Genomic DNA, 15446 nt, shown 5'->3' on the forward strand with positions numbered 1-15446 from the left:
GTGTCATAGAAAACTAATTAGCAACTTAATTAATTAATTATTTAAACTTTTAAGTAAGTGTTTAATTCTCTATTTTCCTTTGCCTTACCCTAATTTAAGAACGAAAGAGAAAAACTAATACATTAAAAAATCTAATTAGTAACTCAATTAATTAACTATTTAAACTTTTATGTGAGTTCTATTTCCTTTGCCTTACCCTAATATAAGAAGAAGAAAAGCTAATACCATGAAAAATCTAATTAATAACTAAATTAATTAACTATTTAAAAAAAAATTTAAAACTATTTTTCCTTCCCATTAGTATGCCGTGTCCTCCTATTTAATTCAGAACCTCCCATTTCCCCCACTTTCCAGCATTGTAATTCAAACTTTCTCAACGGTCCCCAACTACGCTTTGGACCTACTCAAACCTACCCACTATTATACATTTTTTCGTTCATTTTTATTTGTCTAATTTATTTTGTTATTATTCCTTTAGTTTATTTTTAGAACATCCTTCACCCTTATGTTATGATAAAAAATTGTCTAATTTATTTTATTATTATTCCTTTAGTTTATTTTTAGAACATACTTCACCCTTATGTTGATAAATTTAAATGCTTTGAAGAATGCGTCGAAAGAGGACTATAATTAATATAATAAAATTAATTAAAAAATAAATAATAAAATATTTTTTTAATTTTCTATACTAAACGAGTAAAAGCTATGATAGGCAAAATAGCCTATGTATCCAGTAAATAAATTTGACGGAGGTAATATTTCAAAATTTAGACTGAATTTTTCATGGATCAGCTGAGAAGATAAAGAGTAGAGGTATGCTTGCCATATTTTTTCACATTAATGCGTTTAAAAAAATATTATTGGGCTCACGTCTTAAAAATGAAGTCATCTTTAATAAAATTCGTTTTCCAAAGTGAGATTTTCTGAAATGAATTTTAATAAGTTGAGTTTCAAAAATATGTACATATAGTTTAGATTGAAGAAAATAATAACTGTTGAAATTTATCCTAAATTTCCTACATTATTTTCATAACTGTGTTTTACTTTTAAAAATAATGTTTTGTTTCCCTCATAAAAATAACACAATAACCTCCGTATTGAGTTTTTAGGATTTGAGGAGTCTTATTTAAGGGGAGACTCAATTAATTTGTACTCTCTTTTATATTAATAGATTTTTAATATTATATGTGTATAATTATGTATTCAATGTATAATTTATGTATACCGATCAAAAAAATTATCTATACAGTAAATTCGTCCAACTATGTACATGAAATTCCCTTTACTAATCCAATCAAAATGAACCATTATATATAATACAATAAGGTAACAAAGATAAAATCTTTATTTGGTTTAAATTTATGTTTTCATACAACTAGCAATGCAAGCCAAATGAATATTAAATAACAAAATGCATGCCATACAATCAATTCCTCTCTCTTTCCCCTTTCAAGCAATTATTTTCGTCCTTTGTGTATATATGCATAAGACAAAACAAAATAAAGATAAAAATGTCCAAACAAACCAATATTTTGTGTATAACTATTGGTATACACGTACAAAATACCCGCTTTGGTCTTCAATAAAGTTTACATAATAAACGTGGAGTAGGCACAGCCACTAGTCGATTAGCCAATGGAGCAGTAAGCCCAAATATATCATCCATTTTTAGTTCACTTGGTTTCATTCCATCAGGTAATTCCCAAGTAAAACAATGAAGTAAATGGGCCACAGCCATTTCTAATGCATAAAGCCCAAGTTGCATACCGGGGCAAGACCTTCGACCCGACCCAAATGGTAAAAATTCAAAATTACCACCTTTAAAATCTGCCACACCTTCTTTAAGGAACCTACTTGGCTTGAAACTATCAGGATCTTCCCATGAGTTTTTGTCACGTCCAATTGCAAACGAGTTTATGATAACATGTGTGTTTGCTGGAATAAAGTAGCCGGAGACTGTCGATTCCTCCGCGGTTTCGTGGAGGAGGAGAGGGATTGGAGGGTGAAGTCGGAGAGTTTCTTTTAAACAACATTTTAAGTAGGTCAAGTTTTCAAAATCGGATTCATCAACTTTCCTATTGAGTCCAACGACGTTAGCTAATTCTTGTTGTACCTTTTTAAGATCCTCTGGACTTTTCATAAGCTCAGCCATGGCCCACTCTATCGCAGATGCCACCGTCTCTGTCCCACCAAACATTACATCCTGCGGTTTTATCAATATGAATCAAATAATACACAATAATATTATTATTATTTTTTTAATATTTTAGGGTTTATTAAAGTTAAATAGGTATATGTAGTTAGGTGAGGGGATTAGGTAGAAGTAAGATAAACTATAACTTTTCACAAAAATGATTTTTCAAAGGGATAATGAATGGTACCAAATTTTCTACATAGGTATTTATTGGCCAGTTTGAAATGTTCATTATAGAGTAATTTGAGTAACTTTTTCACATTAAAAAAATTAGGCAATTGTACTTGAAAACTTTTGTTACCTAATTAATCTTCCATCTCTGCCACTTGACAAAATACCATTGAAGCTAAAATCAAGATTATTAAACTTATTAGTCTCATGAGTCATGATATATGTCATGAGTAGAGAGACTTGTAAATTAATACAAATCTAATTATAAGATCTAGTAGTTGTACAGTACGCTAATTTCTTTCTACTATTTAATTCTAGAAAACTATTTAGTAGACCATAGCCAGGACATTAACAATTATATTATAATATGACAAGACATAGTTGTAATCATATTTGGTGTTTATTATATTGAGGCGACATTCAAAAAACAAATAATTCGATGCTAATAATTTAGAGGAAATTAATGTTTCTATCATATGACATTCCGCTAGAATCAAGTTGTATGAAAAAATGGAAATTAAAGTGAGATTTTTTCCTAATGAATTGTAGTAGTAATAAGTTTCATCAATTTTTTAAAGTCTAACTATAGAAATATTGGGTGACACCAAATTTTATTATACTAGGCCGGTTATCAATTTTCAATAATATTCTTTCCTTTCTCTCTTAATATTAACTTTGTAAAGATTGAGAAACTTTATTAAATAATTATCAAAATTTTCATCTAGCAAAGGAAATTTCAAATTATAAGTAAAGTACTAAAACTATACATTGGACATTTTTTCACGAAAAATATGTGTTGCCTAAGCTTCTGGTATTCTTGATAGTTATACGTGAACTGCCAGAGACAGCCGTGTTCAGTGATATATATCCTAGCTAGTACCAACTGATTAAAATTTAAAGTTTCTTGTTTTGGGCAATATCAACTTAATTTATGTTTAAATACTCTCTTTTATCTGTTTGTATTTTTCTCAATATAATATTCCTTTCTGTTAGATGTAACACAATTTTCTTTTTCATTAATTAATTAAAAGTATGTCACTTTTAAATTTTAAAATTATCAAATTTGTACTTTCTATTTTACCTCAACGAGAAATATATGTAACCATACAAATATTATGGCATAAGTTTCAAAAAAGTTATTATCACAAAAATACTATGACATATTTTAAACTACTCATTTTTTTCTTAAAAAAAAAATATTTCTTATATCCCTTATCAATTCAAACTTTAAAAATAAAACCACAAATATTATGATATATTGATGCCACAGGTTTAAAAATAAAATTGTTGTCACATGACATGTTTCTTTTTAACAACAAATGCCACAAGTACAAATTTAGTTTTTTCTTTTCTTTATAAATCACGAGTTAATTTAAATTAGGCATAATATATAAACATGATTCTTAATTTGGTTCTAATGAACAATTGTGCCCTATTATTTTGAATGTGTACAAGTAAACACTTAAACTTGTATAGAATTGAACAAGTAGACACAAGTGTCCTACATGACATAGTACACGTAGGGTGCGATCTAGTTGTCAACTGATGTCAAATTAAGGATCATTTTTATGTATTATATTTTTAAATTATAACACGTTAGTTGGAATATGTATCAACTACACACGGAAAAAAAGAAGGTAAAAATAAAAATAATGTACGGAAAAGCATTAGGATATTTATTTAATCAAACTTACCATGATTATAGCTTTGATATTATCCCTAGTAAGCCTTATAGCATTCTGCAAATCTTCAGACTCATTTACTTTTGTTTCTTCACTGTAAAAAGCTAATAGCTCATCGACCATATCACTTTCTCTAGAACCATCATCATTAATAACATTAATAGCCTTCTTTCTTTCAATATGATCATCAATTATCGTATCAATAAATCCATCAAGTGATGCCCTTGCCTTAGCAAGTCTAACATTTAGGCCTTGCTTACCAATCCACCCTAGCCATGGAATAAAATCAGCCATGTTAAAAGCACCAAATAGCTTCGAAAATTCTTGCAAAATTTTAATAAAATCATCTTGTCCTTCATCTGAACTTGTCCCAAAAGCAGCTCGATAGATAATGTTACGAGTGAGACAGAAAACAAGTTCCCCTAAGTTAATTGATGTGCCCGTGTTGGTTGTAACTATCTTTACCATTGAGTCTACTTCGTCGCGAACCGAGTCCCATGACTCAGCTCGTTTACGACTGAATAATTTCATAACACATAATTTTCTCATCTGACGCCAAAACGGTCCGTAGTCAGCAAAAGCCATGTCCGCACGATCGTACGTTAGGTAACTTATCGCTACGGTCTTTGGACGATTCGAATATATGTTGTCTTGTACCTGTTAGAAATTAAATAATCTGTTTAATTTAATATTTGAAAAATAAGATAGTAATATGTTTATTCGTCAGATGAGATGGTCAGATATTTCAATAGTACCTGTAGTACTTGACGAGCTTCTTCTGGACCAGATATAACAATCTTGTGGACATAACCCATTTTGAGGTGAAAAACGCCACCATATTTTTGTGCAAGTTTGGCAAGACCACGGTGAGTTAACTGGTCCATTATCATCATGTTACCAATGAGAGGCCAGCCTAATGGTCCTGGAGGATAACGTTTACGGCGAGACGTCGAAAAAAGGTATAAGAAGAAGAGAGGGATGATGAAGAAGAAGATTAGTATAGGGTTAGCTTGTAAAGCTTCAAGAATTGAATTGATATTGTTTAGTACCATTTCATTCATTTTGTTTACAATGCTTTCTCTTTTTTCTTTGATTTCTTTTTTGTATGTTTGGTTTGTTTTTTGAGTGGAGAGTTTAGGAGATGTTGGGATGAACTCAAAATTTTGGTTCTACCTTTTATTATTGGTGCATAGGATGGGGTCTTTATATACAAATTTATTTCACTTCTAGTCGGTACCAAGTTGGTGTATACTGTTGATTTGGCGAAAACAATATGCTATATTTAAGAGTGTAACTTTGTATATTGACCGACACGTTTGGTATAAATCATATTTAAGATCACAAGATTAAAAACTAAATAATTTAATTTTAGGATTATAAGATTTAAATATTTTTTAAAATTAAATCGGAGAGTAATAATCTTATCCTGGTTGGTTAGAAATATTAAATAGTCTTAGAAATATTAAATAGTCCTATGATTATGTTTACCACTATGTATATTTTAATAGTATCATAAGTTATGTGAAGAAGCTTATTCTAAAATAATTAAATTTTGAAACAATTAATTTTTAATCTATATAGATTAAATTATATATCTATACGTATATACAATACTATAGTGGAGCAAATTCTAGATTATGAAAGCAGACATATATGGAAAACAATAGTTTAAATGCGAGTAAAATAATTCCAATATATTATTATTATATTAAGCTTTATATTAAACTACTCCCATTATATTATATTAGTATATTGATCTTTTAAGTCAAAGACTGACCCAAGCTAGTCCACAACTTCATATGAGAGGGGAACTTGTCACTAGCATCTCATACTACAAGTAGCTGAACGGCCAAATTCACCGAAAAATTCTACCAAAGTTAGGCGAATCAGACAATATCGTGTGGAGTCAGAATTTTTATTAAAAAAATTTAAAATATAAAAAATAAACGGGTACAAATTAATTGAGACCTTAAAGAGTTGTTTGATTAAAAAAGAACTTAAATATCTAATTAAATATTGAGACAAATTTAAAGTGCTGATATGTATTTATATATATAAACATTTTAAACCAGACAAAATAAGTTTTGTGATGCATTTTGTAATTTCAGAGAATATCCATATATATTTTAATCTTTCACGCAAACCTCGAATGTTGTAAAAACTCCTGGTACATATTTCCTAATATCGCACACAAATTAATGTTTAATCTAAATTTAGATATACAATTTTTATTTTTAAAAAAATTAACTTTACATATTTAAAAGATCGCTATTATAAGTCATAATATAGTTAACACTTTCAAATATTCAAAAAGTACTTGAAAAAGAAATCCTTTACTTTTCAAATAATAATTAAAACAAACAAATCGAAATTAAGGTTACACAATATCATTGGCTGACGATTCTATCTTTAAAATATGGTCTTATCTGAAGGGGTTGTTTTATATGCGGTATTGGATTATTGTATTTTGTATTTCTAATTAGGAGTATTAATTAATCCTTAAATTATTTATTCTTTATCATTTATACGATTGTAATAAAATAAATTATTTCATGTATATGATAAAATAAATAATTATGAAATATTACAATCCATATCAAATAAAATAAAGTTGTACCATACCAAACCAACCCCATCCTACTTTTGCTAGAGCACGAAATACAAATACATTTTCTTTGCTTAATAAATAATCTATTATTTTTCACGTGAGAGTTGTGATACATTGTGCAGCGAAGAATATAATATGAAGAGTTCGTACTCCGCACGAGTTAAATGATAATAAACTATTTAAGCCCACTTTTTGAGAAAAATAAGTAAAAGATTTTGATGTAAAATTTCATTTATCTACAGTAGTGTTTTCTTATGTGACGCTAGAACCATCGGGGGAAAAAAAGCTTCACCTCACCAGTTTTAAGTTAATGACTTTTGAAGAAGCTCGATTAATTTGAATTTTTAGATCAAAAAAAGTTTTATTTAAAAAAATATACCTATCAAACGCGATTAAAATTAAATATTTAATCATACTTAATTACGTATTGCAATCTTAATTTTTGACGATGTCATTTCATTTATTACCATTTTAATCCATCAGCAGGACGAGTTTTTTTCAAAATCCATTGCCATCAATTATGGCATTTTTCTCCAATAATAGCTTTATTCTAAAATTACAAGATTTTTTCCCTTTGCTGCAAATTACAACGTAAGTGAACGTTTCATTCCCTTTTCTGGTAAAGTGTAGCACCAAACTAAAGGTGGAAAATTATTACTACCACAAGTCATTTTAGGTCCAGTGTGTCAGAAAATGACATGCATTTTCGACAATAATGTTTTTTTACTAAGCAAATTAACCAAAGTAACTATGCATGAAATAATCCGACAATATTAAGCAAATTCCCTACTTAACCTTATAAGAAGAAGAAAAACAGTGATAGCTTGCGATCTTCATCACTTCATTACTAATTACTAAATAATAAATATACCATTAATATGAGTTGTTTTGTATAAAATTTAGTCTTTTGGGTTCTAAGTTGTTGCAGTTACAAATTAACTTCTGGGATAAAATAACAGGAAAACACAAATACTAATTAATAATAAGTGGTTAGAGGTAAAATCACTAATTTGAATCAGATAGAGTCTATAGAGTACGACTGACAACCTACATTTACATCATGACAATGGAAAATATTGATAATATGTATATGAAGAATATCTTAGGGTATAATTAATAACAACAAATTCAATGAGGACTCGATATTGAATTGAATTTAATAATAACAACAAACTGAAATATATGATAAATTTATCTAAAAATTTAAATTAATATAGAAATAGCACACTTTAATTTACTTATTTATATATCTTCAATATTGGAGCACGCAGTTGTAATATGAGATGTCTTCGAAAAAAAGTGGATCGGTAGTTCAGAGTGATATATATAAACCTAAAACATGTGTATACAACATTTAAAGGTCTTGAGGTAACGATATGGTTCACCTAATTTTTTTTTAACTTGTTGTATTATTTATTTTAAATTTGGAGTTTATTCGAATTGACTTAAGAAAAGTTGCTTTTAATTCAAAAAATAAAAGATTAAACTTAATAGAGTAATTTTTCAAGTCAAAAAATAAAAAACTTGGGGAGACCTACTTCTTATTTTTAACCATTTTAAAGTCATTTTAAACTTAATTTAAATCATTCTTAATCTTATTAACACTTCCAGCCGCTAAAAATAACCTCAAATAAATTTAATTAACTTTTAATTCGATCTAAATTCCAAACAGGCTCTTACACTTGTACCACGAAGAAGGTGCTAGCAACCGATTATTAGTAGTATTGAAACGTGACATATTATTGTGACTTTGAATTTTCATGATAAAGATGGATAAAAAAAATCTAGATATTTTTCCCTCAATTTTAACTTTATATCTGTCTCATAATTTGACGTTTTATCTTTAAAAAACAAAAAAGAAGGTCACATGGCTATTTTATTTTATTGATAATAATAAGAAAAGTGCTAGACAGAAGGAAATAAACGAAAATGAAAAGGGAAGGTCCAGTAAGAAAGTCTTTTTACGTAATTATTTAATGATTAATAGTATAAAATTAAAATAAAATTCAATAAAAATAATAAGTATTTTAATATATGAATCAAGTAAAATGAAATTGAGTCGGAGAACAATTAAAAAAATAAAAACGAAATGTCTACTCAAAACTTGGCTTTCTTTTGGTCAATTGTCTCTATTAATGGTTTGACATCTGATCTCAAAAGATGATCTTATTTGTCATGGTACCTTCTAGAAATTAAAATTCATTCTAAAAGAAAGTAAATAATTCAAAGGATAATGTACAAGTATCCCTCAATTTATGCTCGAAATTTTAGTGAAATACTTATATTAGATTAATGTCTTATTATTTTTTGGACTTATTTTATTAATAATTTTTTATATCTTTTTTCAAACTAGTGTCATCCGAAAAGAGTAGAAAATTATTTATAAAATAAGTTCAGGGGTACTAGGTGTTGGAAAACATATGTGCACAGCAGAATCATATCAGAATCTTTAATACTTACATGAATAATAGATAATCAATATCGTCTATGCTAAAACATATATCATACTAGAACACATAAACATAATGAAATTTTATTCAAGAATTACCTCTTAAAGCGTGAGCGAGTACCTTCAAGCGAATCCCCAAGATAGACAGACTTTCAAGCGAATCTACAAGATAGCTATGATCTTCTACATTGATCCCAAATCACATCCAAACTCTCTCAATACTTGGATGGGCAAGTACCGAATAAGAAAACTAATCATTTATTTTCTAGGTTAGGAGTATATATATATAGAGAGAGAGAAGATTTCTTCCTAATCCAAAAACGACTAGAAAACCTAGTTTTTCTAGAAGACTAGAAAAACTCAAATTATTCTTCCTTTTTCCATAGAAATAGAATTCTGAGTTCTAGTTAAATATGAGCACTATAGGGACCATATAATTAATTAATGAGGCAACCTATTATGGGAATAATTTCAAATAATTAATTTGAATTATTCTTAACGTAATAAATTACAAATCATTCCACTAGAAATTCGTATTTGCACTCCTCCATTATATTTCGTAATTTCTCATTAAATACTTATGTAATTCCCCATGTTAAGATTTCATATACTATTTCCTTTAGAGCACTGTTTAACCTAATTCATGTGTCGGATTCATAAATCCATTTGCAAGGTTTGAACACGATGAAAACTTGTAAGTTTCTCAAAAAGACATATCAATCAATCTCTATAACGAGACATGGATTCCATCAACTTACTTATTATTTCACCAATATATACCAACTTACCATGCATATTGACCCATCTCAGAATCTCATCTTTTAATAAATCAAAACGATAATTAATATATACAGGTCATAATAGTTATATCAGGATTAAGAATATAAGTATATTTAATAGTTTAGAGTATTTTTTGTCAGTCAGTTTAAAACAACTATCTCTACTCGGTCTCGTTCAATACATATTAGAGTATGTTTTTGTCAGTCAATTTAAAACAACTATCTCTACTCGTTCCCGTTCAATACATACAAAATGTACTAGCACAAGAAGTTGGAACTTTACCGTTCCCATAATCAAGATAAATTACATATAATATTACCCGATGACATGTCCAATTTCCATCATAGATTGTGAACAAAAAAAATTTATACTTATAAGAACCGATGATTTAATCCTCTGTGTATAAACTAAAACTCTACACACCAAATCATCTGCTATGTAAGTAAATAGATAACATAAACGAATGTATGATCTATTAAAATTGAGCAAATATTTATTCTCTAATAAATATTATTTCTTAACATATGATTAATAGTATACATCTCAATAATAAGATTTTCGTATACTATAAATATATCTTTAAAATTTCAGACATAGATTAAAAGGCTACTCATATATTTTCGCTAATTTAAATAACAAATTTTAGAATTACCTCAGGATCCTGCAATTTTAGATTTGAAATCTACTTGATTGAATAATCCGTTCAGTTTAATAATTGTTATGTATTTTGGGTGCCACCCAATATTGACGCCGCAACTTCCAACTTTTTGCTATAGGTAAAGAAAAAAACGTAACTACCTTTACGATATACTATTAACTTAAATATGATAATCTACCTTTACGATATACTATTAACTTAAATATGATAATCATAATCAAAGTACTACTTTTTGTGCTGCCCAAATTAGCCCTGTTACACTTGTCCTTGTGTATGGAGATGGGTTAAAATTTAAATTAGGATTCATTTGGCGTGTGATAAGAATAAATAATTTTGAGATAAAAAAAGGATAATATATAAGTACTATTCTTTTAACTTATACCTGAAATTTCATTGATACACTTATACTATATTAAGGTCCTATTATTCCCTAAATTTATTTTATTAATAATTTTCAATCCTTTTTTGACACTATTTTGTGGGCCAACGTTGATTTTTTTTCAAGCTAGTACCACGTAAGCAAAAAAAGGGTAGACAATTACTTATAAAATAAGTTCAGGGATAATAGGATCTTAGTATAGTATAAGTGTGACTCTGCAATTTCGGGCATAGGTTGAGGGGTACTTGTGCATTATCCTAAAAAAAATAGTTCTACGATAAAATTCTGATATATTATTTGGTTATCATGTTTGAGATAAACTTATTCCAACAAAATATAATAGTGATGAAAAAAATAGTCCTATGATAAAATTTTGATCTATTGTTTAATTGTCATGTTTGAGATAAACTTATCTCACCATGATATCATAATGATAAAATAAATTATCTCATATATATTCAGCAAGAAATTATCCCATCATGTTAATTTTAAAATAATTAAATTTAAGATAACTTGTTCCTAACAGAATCGTAATAATATATGTTTTCTCATACCCAAAGTCAAACCTTTCTCACGAGAGACCTAAAAAGTCTAAAATTCGGACGTTTTTCAATTCTACATGTTTTTTTTTTTAAAAATTCTTTTGACTACCAAGCTGATCCAAAGCGTAAGGTCAACATTAAGGGCCTGTTTGAAAAAAAAAAAAAGGTTTTTACTTTCTCAGTGTGAAAAACTGAAAATGGATAGGAAAATGGAATTGTATTTGATCATAAGAATAAATTAGAGTAATCGAATTTTGGTTAGTGATTTGTAGTGAAACTATGAAAATATAATTACCGTTTGGTCATAAATATTGAAATGATTTTAAAAAGTTATCTTCAATTAATTGTATTAGGAAAATGGAATTGCATTTGGTCGTAAATAAAAATAAGAGTTATCAATTGTTGTTACTTGTTAGTGGAGTTATCAATTGTTGTTAGTGATTTGGAGTGAAAAAATAGAAAAAAAGTTTGCGTTTGATCATAAATTTGATAAGGTTTTAAAAATATAATTTTGAAAAAGGGCTTAAAATATCTTGAAGTATTGAAATCGTACAAAATTATCTTTCATCCACCAATTGGCTCTAAAATGCCCTTCTCATCCAGCTCCAAAATACTCTTCTTACTCACATTTGGGTTCAAAATTAACCACTTATTTAATTGTTTTAAAATTAAACTGTTTAATAATTTTAAAAATATTTAGCGCTCAACTATTGGTTATAATTTTATTTATTAATATTATTTATAAATCAACCTACTACCCACTCATTACTAACTAAACCCAACCAATTAATAAACCAGTTATAATATCAAAATTGCCATAAACACTACTAAAACACGATAAAATTATAGATTCCTGAAAACGACATAAAAAACTATTCGAGTTTGAATCGAAGCCCCATATAAAATTTAGGTTTAGCGGATTTTTTAGGAGGACACTTTCAATAGAATTCTCTTTCAATCTTGAATTCGAAATTTATGATTAAAGGTAAAGAATTAGTACTTTCCGAATTGATTCATGCACTTTTTTTTAAATGTAATTTTATAAATATTTATGATTTGATTTAAAACCTTTAATATATTGATTTTTTTTTTAAAAAAAAAGTTATCTATGAAGTAACACAACATAATTGAGACGAAAGAATAAATTAAGATTAATATAGTCAGACTTTTAAGTTTATCAGTAATTTTTATTTAGACACTTGAATATATGACAATTTACTTCTATAGATTTTGGCCTCAAATTTTTAAAAATACTCATTGTCTTTAGCTTTCCTATTGTTGCATTAGTAATGTGACGGATTTATTAATTTGGTGGAATTTAATTAGTAATGGGTGGGTAGTGAATTGATTTATAAATTATACTAATAAGTTAAATTATTACAAATAGTTTAGTGCCACGTATTTTAAAAATATTTAAATAGTTTAAATTTAAAATCGTTAAATTAGTGGTCAATTTTGAACCCAAATGTGGATGACGAGAGTATTTTAGAGTCAATAGGTGGGTGAAAAGGATATTTTGGAGCCAATAGGTGGATGGGGGTAATTTTGTATTATTTCAATACTTTGAGGACATTTTAGGCCATTTCCAAATATTTTAACTATTTTCAAGTTTCCACCCGTTTTTGAAATTTTCACTTATAAAAATTCAAATATTTTCAAAATAAAATGCATGTCCAAATATAACTTCAAAAAACTCAAAATTTTAAATTATGACTTTAAAAATATATATCCAAACGGGAATGGTGTTTTTCTAATTCCCAAATCCAACTTAAAAAAAGAGAGTAAACTGATAGATGTGCCACAAAAAGAAGATACTAGTCAACTGCTAAATTAAAAAGGGAAAAAATCAATAAGTGTTTGTGATGAAGTGATAAATATTTTTTTATTCTTAATAAAAAAATTTAAATTCGAATTCATTTGAATAGAAAATCACATTTATTAGAAAGCGCTCTAATATGATTATCGAACACACAAAAAAAAATCTGACTTCTAATGCTCACTGCAGCAGCAAAAAGATCGGGACCCTGTTATTTTGGGCTGGGCCTACTGGGCCAATTTAGTTGATAATGACAGATTAGCTATTTCTCGGAAAAACTTATTCGTATTGAATATTTAAACACATGACTTTAGTGTAAATAAGTTTTACCCTTCCTCTTTTCTTTTTGTGGATTATCATTTTTTATTTTATTTTACTTTCTAAAAAAAGTTTGGAGTAGGGGAAGTGAAAAACATAATGTATTAAATGGAACCCTCACCCATCATGATCTTTATAGGAGATTATTATTATTTTATTACACCAAACATAAACTCATAATAGATTTCTTCAAAAGTTAAAACGTAGTGTATGATTAATTCTTTTTCATTATTTGTCATTTTGACAATCAAGAATAAATGTAACTTATGCCGTTATGCGTCATCTTGCTGAAGTGTAAAAAAATGAATAATTTAATCGGAGGTGCCTTCCCATTTTCAAATTTTATTTTATTTTCATGCTCAATATCTATATTAATTGTCAATAAGATTTGAATTTACATCAAAAAGTTTTATTTTCAAAGTAAAGCATTCCCTAACAAAGGTAACTTCGTATTCAAAAAGTAATCCATATTGAGAGTAAAACACTCCCTAATAAAGATGACTCTGTACTCAAAATAATTTTAAAATAAAGAAATACTTAGCACTCTATCACTATCCTTACACAGAGATATGTACATGTTTGTAATTAGTGGAGGGATATCATAAATATTTATATAACAGTAAAAATAAACTAACAAATGATAATTGCTATTTATTAAAATCATCATTTTAAATCGAAATCCATAAAATTAAAATTTATTTCTGTCTTTGCTTAGCCAAATGCATGATACAAATTGAAAGAGATAATTGTTTCATCTAATCTCTCTCTCTCTCTCAAAAAATAAAAAAATAAAATAAAATATATATATATATATATATACACACACTACTTTTCACATTGTATTGTCTAAATTGATGATTTCTTGTTTCTTCCTACTCTAGATAGCTAACAAGATTCAACTATTGGATCAAAATACAATGCATGACTATGCTATGCTTCTTTAATGGTTAATATAATCAATATGTACACGTGAAATTAAAATGTCACATGCATTATACTACTACTTCTACCTTAATCAGTTAAAATTCACATAAAGTAGGTATTAATTTGTACTACAAATATAGAAATTAATATCCATAAACATTGAATATGATATTACGAAATAAAAAATTAAACAGTCATCAACGAGGTGAATAATTAAATTTTCAATTAATCAAGCTATTGATCAAATTCTCTAAATGAATGTGATAATATATATGGTAGAGCATTAACATCATGTGTGTCTTTATCAACGTCATAAAAAATTGTCGGTGAGATGAGGAGTTAATGTTGATCATATAGATGGTTTAAGTGTCGTATAATATAAAACAAAGAAATCACATTATTCTCGATATTTTTAAAAGAAAATCGTTTTTGCTATGGGAATTTATTCTTGACTAATAATATAAAAAGTAGCTCTTAACTTTAAAGTAAATTAATCAAAAAGAAAAGACAACAAATCAGATCAATACAAGAAACACATGAAATATGAGTTATTTTCTTTCAAAAAGAAAAATCAACATAGAGAGGGTTGAAAAAGTCATTAACTTTGCTTAATAAGCAACTAAACCACAGGCTTGAAGGCTTTAAAAGAGAGATTAATTAATTAAATATAAGGAGTCATTATCAAAACCTGTAAATTGAATTTTGGGCAACAAGTACATTGATCTTATCAATATTGATGATAAATAGCACTCATCTATAGGAAAACACTCCACAAAAAGTAGACCTATCAAGTAATCTGATGATATATATTTTACTATATCATTGACTTTGAGTTCTTTCTCTTATAAGATAACATGGATTTACATTGATATTTTATACAATTTTTATATCGAAAACTTAATATAATTGGTTATAATACATAGTT

The 15446-nt window shown here is 27.5% G+C and overlaps 1 protein-coding gene across 1 annotated transcript; it reads right to left on the reverse strand.

Annotated features, from left to right (window-relative positions):
- Positions 1–1322: 1322 nt before the first annotated feature.
- On the reverse strand, positions 1323–5239 carry LOC107008935 (cytochrome P450 84A1). Its single transcript, XM_015208154.2, has 3 exons — positions 4803–5239; positions 4060–4704; positions 1323–2203 (listed from the first exon to the last, which is right to left on the reverse strand). The coding sequence occupies exons 1-3, from the start codon at positions 5106–5108 to the stop codon at positions 1580–1582; spliced, it is 1575 nt and encodes a 524-aa protein (XP_015063640.1). The 5' UTR covers positions 5109–5239; the 3' UTR covers positions 1323–1579.
- Between the last annotated feature and the right edge of the window lie 10207 nt (positions 5240–15446).

This window comes from Solanum pennellii, chromosome 2 (genome assembly GCF_001406875.1).
Source record: "Solanum pennellii chromosome 2, SPENNV200".
Taxonomy (NCBI): domain Eukaryota; kingdom Viridiplantae; phylum Streptophyta; class Magnoliopsida; order Solanales; family Solanaceae; genus Solanum; species Solanum pennellii.

Bases quoted from the DNA above. Each gene is read 5' to 3' on its own strand.
- LOC107008935 (XM_015208154.2), bottom strand. From the start codon at position 5,108: ATGAATGAAATGGTACTAAACAATATCAATTCAATTCTTGAAGCTTTA. The intron at 4,705-4,802 runs GTACTATTGAAA...AATTTCTAACAG, and splicing joins AAGCTCGTCAAGTACTACAG to GTACAAGACAACATATATTC. The intron at 2,204-4,059 runs GTAAGTTTGATT...ATAAAACCGCAG, and splicing joins ATATCAAAGCTATAATCATG to GATGTAATGTTTGGTGGGAC.